This window comes from Pezoporus occidentalis, unplaced genomic scaffold (genome assembly GCF_034315485.1).
Source record: "Pezoporus occidentalis ecotype Australia unplaced genomic scaffold, CSIRO_AGI_Poc_V1 ctg453, whole genome shotgun sequence".
Classification (NCBI taxonomy): Eukaryota; Metazoa; Chordata; class Aves; order Psittaciformes; family Psittacidae; genus Pezoporus; species Pezoporus occidentalis.
Window position 1 is genome coordinate 46029 of NW_026915784.1, and position 20137 is coordinate 66165.

The following is a 20137-nucleotide window of genomic DNA, read 5'->3' on the forward strand; positions in this document are numbered from 1 at the left end:
GCTGAAGATTGCAGGGTCACTGTCCTAGAAGCTACAGGTTGGGTTTAGACCAAAGTGTGCTTGACAGCAGAGTTGTACATGCAGCTTTTCAGCTGTTGTACAGCCCCTTTCTCATGGTTTCACAGGGTGTTTGAAAACTTGATTTGAACGCAGCTGTTTTGAATCACTGGAATCATGCCAGGAAAGAACAGCCCTCGTGAAACCTGTACTCTACCAAGAACCAGTGTTGCCCACAGAGGCCATGCTCCATTCTGGAGAGAGCTGTGGTGCTCCAGCCTGGGTGAGGACAGACCCTGGTGCATGAGAAGGTGCCTTGCAGGAGGCCTGTGCAGTGAGGCTTGGGGGCCAGTTCCAGAGAATAAGGGCTGCGGTTCCACTGCTGTAGCTCAGCCAACAGTCACGCTAGGACCCCAGCAAAGGGCAGTGGAAATCAAGCAAACACTTCCCAACATGGCCCGAGCTGGGCCCTGCGTTTACCCCTCTGCGAAGCAGAATGGGCTGAGGAGTCTGGTCCGTCCCCGCAGCTCCTGACCCTGCCGGCCTCCCACAGGCACCCGCCTCCCTCACGATGCTGGACGCAGCGCCGGCGGCTCCCCGCGCCCTGCGAGCCCCTGCCTGCCCCTGTGGGCGGACAGCACAGCACCGCCGCAGCGCCGCGGGAGGCACGGGCGGACACGGGCACTGCCGCGCCTGCTCCCCCCCGGCCCCGCCGCACCTCCCGGCCGCCCGTGACAGGCAGCGGCGTCCCCGCCCAGCCCGGCTCCGCAGCGAGCGCGGGAGCATCAACCTCTGCGCCTGCCGCCGCTCGGCCCCGGCCCCGGTCCCGGTCCCGGTCCAGCCGAGCGCGCAGGTGAGGGACGGGACCGGCGGGTGCGTGTGGGGACATGGGGAGGCCGGGACCGCAGCCTGGAGGAGCTGCGGCCTCCCCGGGGTGCCGCCGCGGTCCGGCGGCGGGGCGGGGGTCTCGGCTGGCCGGACAGCAGCGGCACCTCGCTGGCCTGAGGTGGACCGGTTTGTGAGGAGGGCAGCCGGCTTGCACTGAACCGCTTGAGCAGCCCTGCGGCATCCTCTAGTGGGTGGGTTTTGGGTCTGTCCTTTGCTGGCCGCGTCTCTGCCGGTGGCAGAGCCCTCAGAGAGCGTGTGAGGTGCCCAGGCTAAACACAGAGCATGTTCTGCTCTTGCTTCTTGTTTTACTCCTTATGGGTAAGGTTGGTCAAACCTCGGACGCATTAAAGGTTTTTCTGTTAGAATTAGGTAATGTAATGCTGAATTACCTGTCAGTCTTTTCTTGATTCCTGCTATACATTTGGACATGAGTTTCCTTTACTAATATCCAATAACTGGCACCAGGTGGAAACAGGGATCTTTCAGATCCAGCTAGCTTGTCCCATTGTACCGTGATGATTAACTGTGCATATGGGAAGACAGAAGTTCCTGATGTTTTCATTCTGGTGCAGTTATATTATGAACTTTAATCATCATCTCTGTACAGTGGACTTGCTCTGTTTCTGGGTACAGTATAAATAGCAGGGTTTCCTGTGCCCTGCGGCAGGCACGCTATCCATTTGTAAAGGTAACTTTAAAATGTCTGTGATACCCTTTTTGTGAAATGTGGTGACTGCCACTGCATTTGGTAGCAGATGTTGCTACCCTGTTGTGTGTGATGACATGCTTCCTGTAATCTCCATTTTTACTCTGTTTTATAGAGTAAAAATGAGTATATTTTATATTTTACTCTATAAATATTGCAACATTTAGTTTAGCTTGGTAGTTGTTTTGTTGTTGTGTTTGGTTAGTTTGTTTGGTATGTTTGGTTTGTTGTTGTGTTTGGTTTGTTTGTGTTTGGTTGCATACTGAGGCAAGATCTTTGGTTAAGCCATGCAGTGACACATAGGTCCCTCTTGAGAGTTATTTGATTTGGTACCTTGATGTGCCATTTTTTTAAGTCCCCCTCTGCAGTCAGATTTACCTTTATTTCTGACATACTGCCCTGTTTCTGAGCTGAAGCACCAGCTGTCAAAATGCATACAGCAATTGGGGTAAAACAAAAACGTTATGTAGAGTCACAATAAGAAAAGCAGAGTTGAGCAGCAAGACTGTTTTAAGGAAAACTAGATCTGCAGTGTGAGCTGCCTTGTCAGGTATTTCAGTTCTAACCCACTGAAGGCTGCAAACCAGAACAGGATTGTGGCTGTAATAGCTAGCAAAGGCAAATTGCTGTGGCCTCCCAGTTTATTTCTTGCTGTCTGATCAGTGTACCTTTTCAGGGACATGTCCTCACCCAATGAAATGTTAAAAGAGGTTAAAACTTAAGCCATATCACTTGTGGTTCAACCTGAAAATGTTGTACTTTATTCATGAGGCAGAACAACAGCTACTTTTGGCTGTACGGGTGACTGATCACTATAGCAGTATGGTTAGTGCCTGGTTAGTACACCAGTACTTTTATAAAACTTATTAAAATAGCTTATTGATGAGGCAAAAATCAGAGTCCGAGGAAGAAAACTCTGTTTAGTCTAAGGCAGGTATTTTCTGTGTTGTGGTCTTTTGCAGTAGCAGGATACAGTTGAGCAGGATTCAAGAGCCTGAGCAGGTGTTTTGGGAAAAGCTCTGAGTGTGGTACTAAGGCGTGGAAATGCAGCCTTGTGCTCATTCCTTCTCTCCTGGTGAAGGTCTCCTTAGGCTTCAACTAAACCAAACTGTAACCTGGCACTGTTGGCTCACAGATGGGATTTATAGGCAGGCATTGCTTCCCAAGACTAAAAAGAAGGAATGTGTTAATTTTGCTCTTCCCCTCAACTTGTGCATTTAATATAGCTTGACCTAAGCAGCGGGCACTTCTTGCTTGGTCCTCTTGAAATTATACAATAAAATATACCAAAGATAGTGTCCAGGGAAGAAGGTGAGTGTCCTGGTTTCATCTGGGGTAATTTTCTTCCTAGTAGCTGGTGCAGTGCTGGGTTTTGGCTTTAGTATAAGTAATGCTGATAACATACAGATGTTTTAGTTGTTCCTCAGAGCACTTACCCTGACCAAGGACTTTTCAAGTCTCTCATGCTCTGCCATTGAGGAGGGGCACAAGAAGCTGGGAGGGAGCAGAGACCCAGACTAGCCAAAGGGTAATTCCCCATACCTCTCAAAAGGTAATTGTTCCTTGAAGGCAGTAGCTGCTGTTACACTAACAAATGTGAGGCAGTTTAAAATCACAGAGCTATAGAAACAGTGCCACCTGACTGCTCTTGATAGGATTAAATTAGGTGTAACTGTGATGCTCTGAATTTGGCATCAGCAAAAGACAGCAAGGTCGGTCAAACTTTTGGAGTGATGCTTATATGAGAATGGACTGAGTAAGCTAGGACTTGTCATTCTGGGAAAGAATTCAGAAATATGTGCAGGCAGAGAGGTAGGACAGAAATATACAAAATAGTAGAGAAAAGGTTAATAGAGATAAATCTTCGTGAAACTGAATTTTCCTACTTTTTATATCTCTGGTTTTGTACTGGAAGAAACAAATTAAAGGAGGTAGTTCCTCATGCAAAAAGTAGACCTGTGCAAATCCTCACTAGGGTCCTGCCAGGGTTTGCAGATATGAAGTTTACAGGGGTTAGATGGGAAATGGGACAAGTACTAGTATTACAGATCCATTGAGGATTAAATAAAGCATATCAGGCTCAGGAAATCTGAAATCTCAGACAGTATTTCAGTCAAGCAGCCTATGTGCTTGTCCTTTGCTGGGCATCTTAAGGCCATAGTTGAGATAGTTTACAAGCCAGCAAGACCCCTGTTCTGATCAGTATGACTGTTCTTTTATGGTCATAACCCTTAAATTTTTTTGTTTGTTTGTTTTAGTATTATTAACATGTGCTTAATAATCACATATCCTTTGTGCCAGGCAGTTGTGCACCCACAGATTAAACAAGTCTGTGTAATCAGTAATTATTCCTCAATTGGAAAGTGATCCAACTCTTTTTTTTTTTTTTTAATCACAGAATTCATAGACTGTCTCAAGGTAAAAAGGACCCATAAGGATCATCAAGTCCAACTCTCTGCTCCTCACACAAATACCTAAATCACACAACTAAGAGCATCATCGAGATGCTGACAGGCTTGGTGCTCTGACTGCTTCCCTGGGGATCCTGTGTAACAGGCTCCTCCTTCTAACAGTTTTCTTGCTTCTGCAGTACAGTGCAAGCTTTCCTCCTTCCTGATGGTTTTTGAGGTTTTCTTTGTTACACGTCTCTTCTTCAACTCACAAACAAGAAGTGGTAACCATCAGATCCTTTGCTTTGTATCTGCCATCTACCTACTTCTTTTCTTTGCCATGCTCCAATTTTCAGGGCTGTAAAGGATGACAGTAATCAGCTATGTTTACTATAGTTGTATGTATGTCTCAAATTCAGCTGCCAGTTAAAGACTAAATTCATTACTTACCATTCTATGATTATTTTTTTTTTTCTTGTTGGTGAATGAAGTAAACCTGCAAATTTATTTTCTCACCCAGGTCTCTGGACAAAATGGGGAATGGATTAGTGAAACCCAAGCATCTGAGAAGAACAGACAGACATGTGGCAAACCTCTCTATTGGCTGTGGTGGCAACCGTAAGTTTTTGAAGGACCCAGGGCTAGGCATCAATGTGACTAGCGAGCAAGCTGATATTCTTTGCAGCAGGGTGCTTGAACTGGAAAAGGAACTGAAGAGAAAAGATCTAGAGTTGCAAGAGGGTCAAAGTCGTGTTGCTGAGCTTCAGGAACAGCTGGCTATGCAGGCTAAGGTCATAGCAGAACTCACCAAGGAGCTTCACAACAAGTGTATACAGTTGAACAAGCTGCAGGATGTTGTTAGCACTCAAGGAGAGCATTCTCTTCAGCCTTCTCCTTTTAAAGCAGCTTCAAGGATTCAGATATCTGCTGACAGGAGAAGAGGAGCCAAGGAAGGTGTATCTGCAGAGCCAACGACACGGCTGTATGATTTGAACAAGCAAACTACGTTCTCCTTGGAAAAAGCAACAGTCCGAAAGGATTCCAGGTGAGCTCATTTCAGGGAGATTACATGCTTGAGTTACAGAGATATAAATGTTATCACAATGATATCCTCTCCTTATGACAAATCAAGATTAAAGTATCCATCTTGTTTATATAGGCTTTGTCACTGTGGTAGTTTGGTGCTGGCTGAGTTTGTGTGCAACTTTAAACAAGAATCATCTGTGTCCCACAGACTGCAGATGAAGAGTGGTGGGTAGCCTTTGTGTTTTAGAGGAGGAGAGACTCTTACAATAAGTCTCTTTGGGATTTATCTTTACTGCTAGTGAAGCAGAACCTAAACCTCTTCTCAGGTCTGGATTCACCTAGTGCTTGCAGCTAAAGATGTACTCTGGAACACTGATGAGCAGAAGGCTGGAGGCCTTCACATGGTTTCAGATTCTTATTCCCATTGCATGGACAACTTTAGAAAGGAGGAGGTAGCCCCAGCTCAGCTCTTTCAGGTGCGGTATGGACACAGATTCTGAGCTGTGTACAAAGTTTGTCAGCCTAGTTTCAGCTCAGTCTGGTGTGAAATATGAAATCTGTTGTGTAGTGTGATTATCCTCTTAGCAGCTTCCTCTTACCCTCCTGCCCAGCTTCTGACAGTCATGGTGTAGGAACCTGGTTTTACTTGTTCCTCTGTGAATACACTTCTAGCCTCTGCAAAAGAAAAAATACCTCTTCTTCAACTCACATACAAGAAGTGGTAACCTCCTTGTGGAGCTCTGTGGTCACAGCTGACTTTGTGGACAGAGGTACCAGATTGGTAACTTTCAGCATACCTTAGGCCCTCTTTTGCTTTGCAGTGTGTAGACGTAACCTGACTATCTGTTTTAGCATGCTGGTAGCCAGAATCTATCTGGATGTCAGCCAGCATCTTAAGTGCCTCAGATTTGTGGGGATCTTTATCATTCTGTTAAGAATTCATGGCACAATCTGAGTCTGTACTGTAATAGACCTGAGAGTTATTAGATTCCCCCTCCATTATATACATCACTGCACATTAGAGGCTGTCTTGTGAAACAGAAAAGCTACCTGAGTCACCAGTGTGCTGTAGCATCACCATAAGGAGCTGAAATCGTCAACTAGCAATGTTTTTCCAGAATACAGGGATTGTATTAACATTTTATCACAGGTACTTGGGCAGTTTAAGTAATCATTTGCTTTAGGAGTGTTCTATTCGTAATTACCTGTCTTAAAATTTTCCTTCTTCATTCAGCACTTCTAAAAACATTTTATTTTTTTCTTGTTGCGTGCCATCTCTGTTGTTTTTCTAGAAGATTTGGTGTAACATAACAGGATAAAGGAGCAGTTCTCTTCCTTTTCCCTCCTTTCATCTCTTACAGTCTGGTTCAGAGATTGTCATTGTTACTGCTGAGTCTCCCATAGATTCATAACAATTCAGAACACACCACTCCTAAATTTATTCAGGTATTTACTGCCCTGAAGTAACTGACTGCTTAAGCATGCACTGCATTGGCAGTAAGAGCACGCCATCCTCCCCTTTCTTTCCCACCATTTCCAGCTTTTCTGTGATTCTGTTTGTAAACTAACATACATTATAGTCACAGGGGGAAGAATTTATGCTTTCTCTAACAGGTCAAGTAATAGTGAAAGAATTTGCTCACTTCTCAAGGGCAGATACATCTTTTGACGTGATAGTGGAAGATCATTTGATCTTCCAAATACTTTGGAAGCAAACAGATGCAAAGAAAATACCACAAAACTGTTTTTACACATAGCGCTACTGTGCTGCTCAGGAAAGCCTGTGCTACACTTGCACTTGTTTAAGCCACCATCACCTGTTATGGAGACAACCAAATGCTGGAAGGTTTCCTTGCCTGTGTTATTCCACAGTTGTGAAAGGAGCTATTTCAGAAGGAAGGGAAGCTCCATGCTTTATTCTTGAATTTGCTTTGAGTCTAGAGGTTTACCAATCCCTTTTAGAAGCATTTTTAAAACAGCACAATTTTATGCTATTCATTTACTAGGGGTTTAAGTGGCACACTTTTGAGTATCTCAGCATGAATTATTTTAATGACAGTTTTAGAAGCCTTCAGTAATTCTTGATCTGTCTGTATTACTGAATGTTTGCTTATGTATATATTTCATCTCTTGAGCTAGCTGGATGAATCCATCTCAGTTTCCAAAACTGAGTGTTTAAGATTTTTCTTAATGGAAGTTTGAGCATTAAAATTTAACTAAAGCCTCAAGATTCTGGAGTTTGAACAAGGTATATGAAAGCAGGTCTCTAAGGTCTTTCAAATGAAAATTTTTTGTCTGTTACCCTTTGCAGTGTTCAGAATCTATGTGTTTCAGTATCTCTAGGACCTGGTTCTCTATTTTTGTGTCCTTCCAGAGCATGCTATCACCATCCTCAGAATTTAAGCTGCCTACATCAAGTCAGGATCGTGACTCAGTTCTGTTATCAACAGTTATTTGTTGGGGAAGAACTATCTTGAGACTTGACACTGATGTCTTTTACCAGTCAAAGACAGCAGATAACCAAAAATCTCCCATTAGTAGCAGAAACATATATTAAGAGGCAGCATTGCTCTGTAAAGTATATGTTGTACACTTGTACCTATGAAATGACTGTCTCGTGATGGGACTAAATTCCCGATTCTGTTAAGAAGAAGCCCTTCATAGAATGTCAAGTGCTATTCCTAGGGGTTTACTGGGAATGTATTGAAAGGCGAAGGGGTAACATTTCCATGAGAGCTAACAGCAGTGAGGGGAGAAAAGCCTGGAGAAGGATGCTAATGGCTTAGCTAGCCCCAGGCGATGAAGTCCTACTAGTGGTGGGTCCAATAAGTACTTCAACACCAGACCAGTTGTGTGGAGTTGTGCAACCACTTTTTGGCCTTTTAGTAGTATTCATCAGGACAGTGACTGGCTCGAGTACAGGATTAAACATCTTTTGTCCTTTCAGGACATCTAGTTATGCCCAGCAGCAGTTTGCAGAAGTAGGGCAGGTATATGAGAAAGTGAGGAAACAGCAAAGACAGTTTTATTTTTTTTTATTTATTTTTTTTTTATCTTACAGTTTTATGAAACTGTAAGACAAATACTATGCTGTTTGCCCATGAAATGAGCAAGAAACTCATTCAAGAGCCTGAGCCATGGTTATGATATTCATGTGTCCTTTGGTCTGTGGCCAACTGCATTTTTTGAAAACAGCATAGTCTCCTGTAGTTCTGGAAGCGTTACTGCTCATTTTAAGTAACAGTTTATGAGCCATTACTGTATTTTACTGCAGTATTGTATGCATGATGAGGGTAGGGTGAATTAAATAAGCAAGCAGAAAACAAAGTTAGAGCTTATGTTCTAATAACCCTGTTGTTTTCAGCAGAAGCTGAGTTATTATATCTATGTCTAAACCCACGCCTCACCATAGCTACTTGACTTTATTTTTCTTGTCTCATTTCATCACCTTTTATTTATTTTCAGTCATTATATGGCTAGTAAGATTGTAAGTCTACTTAAATTGCCTTAACGGATTGTTCATTCATAGAATCATAGAATAGTTAGGGTTGGAAAGGGCCTTAAGATCATCAAGTTTCACCCCCCCTGCCATGGGCAGGGACACCTCACACTAAAACATGTCACCCAAGGCTCTGTCCAGCCTGGCCTTGAACACCACCAGGGGTGGAGCATTCACAACTTCCCTGGGCAACCCATTCCAGTGCCTCACCACCCTTACAGTGAAGAACTTCCTGCTTATATCCAATCTAAACTTCTCCTGCTTAAGTTTTAACCCATTACCCCTTGTCCTACCACTACAGTCCCTAATGAAGAGTCCCTCCCCAGCATCCCTATAGGCCCCCTTCAGATACTGGAAGGCTGCTATGAGGTCTCCACGCAGCCTTCTCTTCTCCAGGCTGAACAGCCCCAACTTTCTCAGCCTATCTTCAAACGGGAGGTGCTCCAGTCCCCTGATCATCCTCTTGGCCCTACTCTGGACTTGTTCCAACAGCTCCATGTCCTTTTTATGTTGAGGACCCCAGAACTGCACACAATACTCCAGGTGAGGTCTCACAAGAGCAGAGCAAAGGGGCAGGATCACCTCCTTCGACCTGCTGGTCACACCCCTTCTGATGCAGCCCCGGATACTGTTGGCTTTCTGGGCTGCGAGCGCACACTGAAGCCAGCTCATGTTCATTTTCTCATCAACCAACACCCCCAAGTCCTTCTCCGCAGGGCTGCTCTGAATCTCTTCTTTGCCCAACCTGTAGCTGTGCCTGGGATTGCTCCAACCCAGGTGTAGGACCTTGCACTTGGCATGGTTAAACTTCATGAGGTTGGCATCGGTCCACCTCACAAGCTTGTCAGGGTCCCTCTGGGTGGGATATTCCTGGATATTCTTCAGGAGGTTTTCTCGTACAACCTATTTTTGATTATAACTGTGCTGTGTTTTTATGAATACAAGCAAAAGTGAACTTTAAATGCCTCAGAAAGTTGTTAGGGTGTTTATTTTGTTATACAGCTTCCTTACACATGCACATTAAGGAAAGGACTTGAAGGCAGAATTTATCTTTCACTTCAGCAGTAAGGTCAAAGTAATCAGTAGGTCCATAAGAACTCCATCAGTGCAGCAGTTGTTTAACTGCATTCACTCTGGCATGGATTCAAGGCACTGCTTTGTAGGAAGCCCTTGACCTAGAACGTATGCAAGTCAGCCAGAACTCATAGATTGCCCAGTATGTATGTATGTATGTATGTATAGCCAGGTTTGTATTGATTGGTTAGTGGATTTGACCACTGTTGCATTTTCCACATTTTCTTCTTAAAAATCCATCCACTGTCTTTTATGGATTGAAGCTTTTCTAAAGACTTTTTAACAAAATAACTCAGGATGGCTGTAGTTTGCTATAGCATCACCAAAGTGTGCTATAAACACTGAATTTCAGAAAGCAAAGAGGTCAACGTTAATGGCTGCATACCTATATCCACAAGCCCTTGTATTACATTTTTACTTCCGATTATACTCTAAACATTCCTAAAAGCAGTACAACTTGCTTTGGTTTTCCCACCAACGGTGCCTTCTAATATTCCCCTAAGCAACAACAGCAGCTGTTAAATCATTTTTTGTGTACTTTTCTTTACTTGCATCTTTCCTCACCACATAGGAGAAACTCTTGATGAGGTCTTAGTATCATCAGTGTTGATTTTAACCTTATTACTGTCATCAGTGTTACATTTTTGCTGGGCATTAGGAAAAACGTGATAGAATTTTAGAGAAGTTGGTCTGATTTTTACCAAGTTGCCATTCCTGTAGAGGCAGGGGTATAGAAAGGCATACCTTTCACATTTCTTTCCTTCAGGTAAGCAAGTGCATTTATCTTAGTTGTGCAATGGGGAAAGAATATGGTGAGAAACAGTGCAAAACTTTCTGGGGAGCATGTCTTCTACTGGGAGCTTTTTTACATCTAAAATAATGCTTTCTGCAGGCAGGGTCACGTAGGAGAAAGGCCGTAGCATGGTACTGCTAATGGGTATGCATATTGATTGCAGGTGTTGTAACATTTGTCAGTGGTACTGGTCATATGACTGTCAGAAATGTGAGAAAACATCTTGAGAGGAATGAATGCCAAGTGAATAATATACCTCAACCATGCTAGATCTTTAAACTTTGTTTGTTTGTTTGTTTAAAACCAGTGAGAAGAAACTTATCACAGATGCCCTGAATAAAAATCAGTTCTTGAAGAGACTGGAGCCTCACCAGATTCGAGATATGGTGGAATGTATGTATGAAAGGACTTTCCAGCAAGGCAGCTATGTCATCAGACAGGGAGAGCCAGGCAATCACATTTTTGTGCTCAAAGGTGAATACTGCTTACTCATAACCCACAAGTGCAAGAAAGTGGAATGCAATTTAGAAGTCTTTGCAGGAAACCACAATGATGATGTTTGTGCTCTTATATCATTTTTGCCGGCCCTACTGAGGGCAATGCAAGTTTTACCTGTGAGTTTTATGAAACAGAGTAAGAGCAATAAAAAAACCCTTAGAAACTTAAACCTTGATTTAATGTTATTTCATGGCCTCTTTCATTTCTGAAAGCCTAGAGGTTAGCAAATCCTTTCTGTTGTAGCTATAGCCCAAGGAAGAGCAAGTATACTCCAAAATACAGAAAACTGGTCAATAATGAAGCCACTTCTGAAACAGATTTCCTTTTCAACATTCATGGAAGCTTATACCAGTTTTCAGTGTATAGGGAAATTGCAAGATGAGGTCTGAGTTTATTGTTCTCAAAGATTAGAGGTCTGTTTTGTTTCCAAAAGAGCTGCAACAACAACAAAAAAGCCTTTGGATAGGAAAACTTTCCTAAAGTATTGACAGCAGGTCTGAAGTAATCTCACTGCAGTAGTCATCTGTGCTGACTGCCACTGTGCTTACACTCAAATCTTAAATCACAGATTTTTGGAAAGCACATCTTCTGGCTTCTTGCTTCATATGATTGATGGTCATTATGTTAGGATAACATCGATGGTGCAGGGAGAGAGAGGAGGCAGGATTTGTAATGTGTTAGTCATATTCTTGCTAGATAAAATTATAACGTTTTGGAAAACAGATAAAATATGAGGAAGTTGTGCACATGGAAATTTTTCTGGCACATGAGATTTTTTGAGGAGTCAGTGGGTCTCTTGGAGAGAAGAGGGCTAAGCTTTCAGAGCATATTTAGGAGAAGGTTTTTTTGGACCATAACCTATGAAGAAATTCAGATTTTCTTTGACTTTTCCTAGGTTTGTAGTAAGGCTCAAAGACAATTTATTGAAGATTTAATGTGCTTTTTTGTTTTTCTGTCCTTTCCTTTGCATTCTGCACATATATACATAAACATGTATAAACAGGCAAACCTCAGGAGCTCACTGTGTTAAGACTGGTCTGTCTACGCTACAGTAGGCTATCTGAACCGGTACTGACTGTTTTGTTGTAGCAAAGGTTTATCCCATCAGGATTTAGAAGGGCTGTTTTCTATGGCCTTTTAGTGTTGAAAGGTTTCTCTCTGCTTTCCCTCCCTTCCAGAGCAGATTTTTAGATTAGCAATACATTAAGAAAAAAAACAAACAAAACAAAACAAACCAAAAAACAAGCATCCCTCCCACCCAAAATCGCAACAAAGTAAACACCAAAAAGCCCCACAAACCTCTACTGTTTTTCAGTTGTTGCTCCTATTTCTTTGTTCCAGGGAGTGGCAAAGGCAGAATATTGTTTTGTTTTCTCTTCACTCTCTGCAGTTGAGCTCAGTTTTAACACCTATTATCCTGATGATTTTTGACAGAGGGGAGCCTGGAGGTCTTTCAGCAGGATAAACTACTCTCCTCAATACCTGTGTGGACGGCATTTGGTGAACTAGCCATTTTATACAACTGCACAAGGACAGCCTCTGTGAAAGGTACCTAAGGTTTACTATGACAACATTGGTCAAAAAGAAAACTGAATTTTTGTGAGGTCCTTGTTATAGCCAGGTTATCTTTGAAGTTTTCATTGAATACTTTTCTGCATGTCCTGATTATGTTTCCGTTCTTCAGTTCTTCAGCTCATGTTTCCTTTCTTCAGTTCTTTCTGCTTGGGAACTCTAACACTATGCCATGAATATAATTCCATCTCTATCATGACCTTTGATAAACAATTAGGCATCTATAGATCTGCTGTTTAGCCAGATCTGTACCAAACTATCTGCTATGGAAGGACTATGTTTTAGTGTTGAATGATTCAGTAGCAGTGGCGGTCTTTGACTCTTATGTTCTTTCTTGTACCAAATGCAACTCTGAGGCTGAAATTACAGTTAGTTTGAAACCGTGGTGTTTTTAATAGGGCAGATAAAGTGTAATTCAAGAGGAAATAAAATATATAGGAGTTAGTTGCTGTTTTACTTCTTTTAGTTCTGTATTGTTAAGTTACTGAGTCTTGCCAATATTCACTTGCACCTGGTATTTGCAACTGGCACTCAGGAGATTTCAGTTTGATCTCAAATGTGGTAGTGGAAAAGGTGAAACTTCCAGGTGAGATGTGGTGCTTCTCTGACACAAATAGTGGCTTTTGCTTTGTGTTTACCAGCAGACCAGGATGGAGTTGTTAAGTGTTGCTCTGACACATATACGCCTCTTCCTGCATAAAACTGGGTATTCATCCACTAAGTACCCTTTAATTCATTTTCTAACCTACCATAATTATTCTGTGACACACCAGGAAGTGACCAAATATGATAAAAATCTTAATTTTCCCACTTTCTACCATTCCATAAAGATTGCGCTTAAAGGCTAATTTCTTTTGCTGTCTAAATGTGCAGGAACTTTGAACCACCAGTAAGAATGAAGAGTTCATGTTGACTTAAAAATGAGCAAATTGAATAAAACAAGAAGTTGTTTGCTTTAAAAGCTCCTGGTCTTTCTTCCTGCTCCCAGTTTAAGCACTTAATCTTTGATGGCTGTGCAGATGGAAATTACTACATCTAATCTGCTTTTGTTGTTGCTGATAAAGACAGCAGCATCAATAATGTGATTATTTTTCTTACTAGCACACTGATCTACTTGAATGTGTTCCCTATTTTCCTGTTTTTGCTTGCTGTATAGTATTATCATTATAAAGTAGTGTTTCTGCATAGTAAGATGTCGTGCTGCTTTAGACCTTTAACATTAATTGGTTTTGAGGTAGGATAAGAGTTGTCCAATTATGGACAACTGTGTTTGATTACTTAAAATCCCTGCAGAAACCTGCCCCTCCCCAATAGCTTTCCTGTATTTCTTGTTGTGAAGGAAGAGCAGTGCAATGCCATAAATGACTAGTAAATACATACGTGAAAACTCTTTCTTGATACTGGATTAAGAGATGCCCTTTGCCTGCAGTCTTTGAAAACTGACAAGTGAAGGACTTCAGACAGACAGCACTTCAATGGCTGCTGCTATACAGCAGCATGTTTACATTCAGTAGCTGTATTTGACACTGAGAATGTGATTTACTCCTATGTTTATAAATTTCTCTGTCTCATTTTTGAAATTACATGCGCTTTTCTAGCTATATAATTGTTTTCTTTAGTTAAGGTGCAAGATACAGGAAAAGCATCCACGATAGCTTGGATACTTGCCATATTTTCTTCATGCAAAGTAACCTGAAAGATGTTATTTAGGAGAAAAGCAAAACCAAAGCAATACCTTTGTTCTCCCTTCCAACATCCAAAACTATTTTTGAGTTATTTTGATAAATGGCTGTTGAGAGGATATGTGTATATCAGGGTTAAGTATAAAGAACAATGACTGTGCATCATTTTAAACCTGGCATTTTTCTTTCCTGTATTCTGTGTGCATGATAAATTGAGATCAATTGCTTTATTTTTTTTTTTGCAGCTTTCCTTTATCCCAGAGAAAACAGCTTTGTTCCTTCTTATGACAGAAGGAAAATTGTCGAATATGGCGTAGCATCTTTTAAAATAAGATATTAAGTTGAAAAGAATCACCTTATTTTGCTTAAATTAAAAAGGGCAATGTATTGTTATGCCAGTGATTGCACATAGAGGCCGCTTAGTGGTTTGCACCTTTGATGCTGGATCTTATGCGTGTTTACTGTATTAATATTTTGATTACCCCTCGAAAGATAATGATTAATGTTTTGATTACTCTTTATTCCCTTACAAAATGGCTACATTGGAGGAAAACTGTGTGAGGATCACAGGATTAAAAAAAATGTATTTCTTGACCTTTGTTATTTCTATGTTACTATCTCACAAACTTTGCATGTAATGTGAGTTAGAAATGGGTCCAAGACACATTATTCAACATTTATCTCATAAATGATAAAAAATTCAGCCAAGTTTTTCTTTCAAGTAAGCTTCTTTGCAGATTACATTGCAGCTTTTGAATGCAATGATTGTCCATGATTACAAATAGATCTTTAGAAGTACTCAGCCCTGTTTGTGCTCATAGTAAATGGCTAGGTTTTCAAGGTTACCCAGCCTGTGGAGTTGCATGGAAAGTGCTGTGTGGAGGAGCCATTTGGAAACCTATGCCTTACTTCAGGGGGCATTGTTTAAGTGGAAGCTGAATTCTTTTACAAGTACGATTGCAGTAGGTGCTATATACTCTAAAATTTGGCAGTGGGCATTTTGGAAGAGCTAGTCTGCCTAGTACTGTGACCTGATACTGTAATATCTTCCATCACATTATTGGGAAGCATTGTTGATTTTGTTGTTGGTTTTTGTTTTCTTAAGCAATCACTGGTGTTAAAACATGGGCATTGGACAGAGAAGTGTTTCAAAATATCATGAGAGTGACAGCACAAACAAGACAAGAGCAATACAGAAACTTCCTTAGAAGGTAAGTATAATGCATTTATATTTCTAATACTGGTTTCAGCTTCTTCGTAAGGTGCACAATATGGAGTCTGCCTTACAAAGAGAAAGAAGTGCTCATAATGCAAAGGGCCTCAAAAGCCTCAATACTTACCTCTCTTGATTTTTCTTTTGAAGAGTCATAAAATCTTTCTTCTCATTTTGAATGTTCTTATCCTGTATTACATTAGGAAACAGCAATAGGTTCTCGAATGCTTTTAAGTAATGGAAGAAGTGTATGGGAAGGTTACATGGCTAGAAGTTAAAACAATATATTAAATAAATAGAATTAAATAAATCCTCCAGGTAGAAGTTAATTTGCTGCTGGAGTAGGTTAAGCAATATTCATCCCTTGGAGACTTGAATATGAGAACTGAATGTCTCTCAATTTATGAACCAATATAAATTACTAGCAAATCTGCAGAGTAGAATAATTCTTACTCCTGCATGGAACACAGAATAGTACAGTGCTTTTCCTAAAAAATAAAGTCAAATTAGAGGTTCCAAACCATAATCAGCTGATTTCATATTTTCTTTCTTTAACAAAGAATTACCATTCTGTTTTGGCTTCAAATCAAGACCTCAGGCCTGGCCATGCAGAGAATGTCGTGTGTATTTTTGCATCCATCTCCACCTTTGATTTCTATAAATACTCCTTAGCTGAGCCTGGGTGGCCGGAGAGCTCTATGATTTCCTAACTTTTACAAGTCTGAGTTCTTAGGATGGGAAGTTTCTTCTTTCTCACCAGCAAGTTCACTAAATCATCACCGTGGTTGGATTCTCTTTTAGTACTTGTCCAAGTAGTACTGAAGTTGTATAGATGAGATCATTAAAACAGTGTTAATGACAACTACTTTTGTTATTTGGTTTTGTTTTGCATTTCTGTTTTCTGGAAGCGTGTCCTTGCTGAAAAACTTACCTGAGGATAAGTTGACCAAGATCATAGACTGCCTGGAGGTGGTAAGAGACTGTTAAGTTTTTCTAAATAGTATTCAGTAAGCTTTCAAAATAACAAAGAAGAATAAATAAGTTTAAAAAAAAATAATGAAAAAACAGCCAAGCTTTTTTTAACATGACAGTGGTTTTGGAGTGGTTGGAGTGGAATTCCAGGTTGGCAGCGAATAATAACATTTAGTGGCATAAAAGCTAGTTATATCTTTGACATGGAAGGAGCCAAGCAAGTAGATAAGAGGATTTATAATCCAGCCTTTATTAAAATGAAACACTTAGAAGAGAAAAAAATGAGGAATATTTATGAGAAACAGGTTACAAAGCTGAAAGTTAACATGGAAAAATGCTTGATTGAAAGTTTAACAATGAAGGCAGGGTTCCTTGGCAGACACAGTAAAGTTGATGCTTTCATAGCTTGCAATAAATGACTTAGGCATTCCCACTGAGGTGTCAATCCCAGAATTACTTTTGGAAATGGGATTTTGATCTAGAACTCTTTTAAGAGCTTTTTATTTTGGTTTTTTTTCCCCTCATTTTCCCCTGCTTCATAAGGATGATACCAGTGTTAGTATGTTTTTTAACAAGCAACATGCTGCTGCATGAAGGTATGTTACAGATTGGATGCTGTGCTTTATTTAGGGGAACGATTGCATATTATGGAATGCAACATACGCAGGAGATAGGAAGTTAAACATCACTGGAACATCCAGATGTAGTAAGAACTCTGCATAGTAATCAGAATTTTCAAAGAAGCTAATCATGTACTGAACAATATTGTCTCTCTTCGCCTCCTTCCACAACAGGAGTACTATGACAAGGGAGATTATGTTATTCGGGAAGGAGAAGAAGGCAATACCTTCTTCATAATAGCAAAAGGAAAGGTAAGATGTAATAAACCTAACTTACAAAGTAACAGATACATCTGTATTTCAAAAGCTACTTTGAAGGATGTGGTCTTTGGTCTATAGTAAAATCTGTGCAGAGAGTTTTTGAGGATGCTGTTAAAGTTCACAGCACTATGATAAAAGCCTGGAGCAGCGTTTCAGGGATTCAGGGAGCCTAATTTTCACAATGAACCCATGTTACACTGTTCTAATTATAATGTAATTGAAGTATGTCCTGAAGCATCATGACACTGACACAGAGATGTAAAGTATTATAAAGTATTTTTTGTAAATGAGATTTGGTCCTATGTCTTCTCCTGAATGTTTCAGTATCTGATGGGCAAGCTATAGACTTGTGAAATGTCTAAGAAATAACGGAGTCTTAGGTTAAATGGAGAATGGCCTTCTAGGTGACTCAAGGTCTATTCCTTCTCCCAGAAGAGTAAGGCAGCAGCCTTTATCCATCAGCTGTTATATTAGAGGCAGACACAGGACTCTGAAGAATCAAATCAGAATTTTCATCAATAAACTTCTAGTTGGGTTTTTGAGTTTCCAAAACATGTCTGTGTCTGGAGATATTCTGATTTGGTTTGTGGCATCAGCAGAATGTGTGCTACTGTGGAAGTGGAATTTAATGGCAGGAAATGTGAGTTAATGTTTGTGGAGGCTGTATGTTTAGCTGAGAAGACAAAAAGCTCATATGATGCTTGCCCACTGTGGGAACTGAAGCACTTTTCAGTTTTTCATTAAAATGCAATCTATTTTGCTGTTTTAAAAGATAAGAGGAGAAAATGTGGGGATTGGGCAGTAATGAATATATTAATTTTTCCATCTCAGCAAAACTCAGAGATCACAGAATCATAGAATGTTTGAAGGTTTTAATTTTTGTGAGGGGGGAGTAATTATATAAATTTGTAACTCTTTCTGTATCATTACTGAGTTTAAGACATTTATGAAATACTCAGAAGGGAAGGGGAAACCATGCAATACTTGGAAACTTTCCTTACTGATTTTTTGTTCCTGTACTTTCCAGGTAATAGTTACCCAGAGTACTGCAGATCACTCGCAGCCTCAGCTGATTAAAAATCTATATAAAGGAGATTACTTTGGAGAAAAGGCTCTGATCAGGTTAGTTCACATTGTCTGATTCATGATGTATGGTATTTCAAATGATCTATCACTATGTGTCAGATTATACAGCTCATGGCTATTTTTAATATAATCTTTGCTTTGATTGTGATGTCAGCAGATGAAGGCAATGACTGGATTTGTCTTAATGTTTTGGTTTTTGTAGAGAGAACTTGAACGTACACACTGTCATCTACCTTTGGTTTTCCCTGCAAAAGTCATATGCCAGCCTTCTCTGCGTTGTTGCTTGTACTTTATAATTCAGTAAAAGCTGTGACGAAACCTTATGCCAGGCTCTATATGACTCCTAGTATGGATAGGTACCATAATTACCAGATTAAGGTGTTGTTTCCATGATGGTGCTAATGATGGTAAGAAATAGAGGTAAAAGGAGAAGAGAGAGGATATGTTCAAATATATAGCACATGTTTATGTGGGTAATGGAGTAGGCATTGTTAGGTCTTTAAGATGTTTTATATCTGAGAATTATTTCAGAAGTGAGTAGTAAATCCTGATATACTACTAGATGTAATGCTAATTACATCTCAGGAAAGGTAAGCTGTAATGCTAATTACATCTCATGTAATTGAGATCATCATAAATGTAATGCCAATTACAGCTCATCCTAAATACTTGGAAAGTTGCTAAAGGAAGTCATGATCCAAACTCTATTGAAACTGGAAAACAAATACTGTGCTAGACAGTAAGAATGGCTAGTAAAATGTTGTAATTATGTACTTGGTTCAGTAATACTAATCTGAATACAGGCTGCAGAGGCCTTTGAGGAGTGTCACCTATAGCAGCTGTGACCCTCTGTGAGTACAGTGTGTGGTGCTTTGAGGATTTTTGCATGCTTCTGAATTCTTCTGTTTCAATTTTTAGTGATGATGTCAGATCAGCAAATGTTATTGCAGATGAATACAATGTGGAGTGCCTCGTTATAGATAGAGAGTAAGTACTGTGATACTGTTTAATGAAAGATTTGCATTCTCTTTCAGTAAGTTAACAGTAAGATGTGACTTCGCTGTAGGCGTAATCACAGTTTTCTTAAATGAATAGTGAATGAGTGGTTATGCTTTTGGGATACTGAGCTGTGGCTATGCTTTAGACAAAGACTTTGTGAAGAGAAGCTGACAGAGGATGCAGGAGCAAGGAAGCTCAGAGTAGTTCAGAGTTACTTTTTTCTTTCTCTCCTTGCGGTGCTGAGGTTTCACATTTGTTAAGTACTATTCACTGGCTCAGGGAACATCAAAATCCCCTGCTGTCCCTGGTTCTGGGATGTCCTTTTGCTGAGCAGGACATGCAGATAAATGCCTGGTTTTATTAGGAATTTTACACTTCCTAAAGTGGAAAAGAATGGAGCAGACAGAAGATAAAAGAAAAGAAGCTCCCTGTGGAAAGTGAGACGAAAACCTGTATTTCTCAAAGCTAGCTGTATGATTACCTGAAGTGCAGACAGCCACCATGCTTTTCCTTGCTGAATCCCAGACGGGCTCCTGCTGAGGGCCAAGATTCTATTCCTACTTAGGAAATGGCATCTTGATCTGTGAATGCATTGTCGTCTTTTATTTAGCCTGTTTAAATAGGTTGCAGAGAAGCATACCAAAGCTGGTACATTCTAGGGGAAGGGGATACCAACAGGATTGCAGTAGATAAATCAAGGGCTGACATGGCATTGACAGAGGGTGGCACACAGTATGAGAAACAAAACAGCATGACCTGGAAGAAATGGTCAGTTGCCAGAGCTACAATATCATTGGTATTAGTGAGACTTAGAGAAATGAAGCCCACAGTTGGAGTGCTGTCATGGAGGGCTACAGCCTG

At 40.7% G+C, this 20137-nt stretch overlaps 1 protein-coding gene across 6 annotated transcripts in view; it reads left to right on the forward strand.

Annotated features, from left to right (window-relative positions):
• The first annotated feature begins 508 nt into the window (after nucleotides 1-508).
• PRKG2 (protein kinase cGMP-dependent 2) overlaps nucleotides 509-20137 on the forward strand; it is a 30549-nt gene continuing 10920 nt past the window's right edge. For 2 of the 6 annotated variants that reach the window (XR_009967907.1, XM_062635451.1), the window contains exons 1-9: nucleotides 509-850; nucleotides 4502-5026; nucleotides 10681-10847; nucleotides 12306-12419; nucleotides 15231-15336; nucleotides 16247-16310; nucleotides 17105-17182; nucleotides 18219-18313; nucleotides 19196-19264. Coding sequence is in view for 4 of the 6 variants with exons in the window: in XM_062635451.1 (XP_062491435.1) it covers nucleotides 4515-5026; nucleotides 10681-10847; nucleotides 12306-12419; nucleotides 15231-15336; nucleotides 16247-16310; nucleotides 17105-17182; nucleotides 18219-18313; nucleotides 19196-19264 (1205 nt within the window). In the remaining 2 variants the exon portion in view is untranslated. Of the gene's footprint in view, nucleotides 851-2267; nucleotides 2417-4501; nucleotides 5027-10680; nucleotides 10848-12305; nucleotides 12420-15230; nucleotides 15337-16246; nucleotides 16311-17104; nucleotides 17183-18218; nucleotides 18314-19191; nucleotides 19265-20137 lie in introns of those variants that run through there. The other 4 variants (XM_062635447.1, XM_062635450.1, XM_062635449.1 and 1 more) reach the window with 3 other exon arrangements.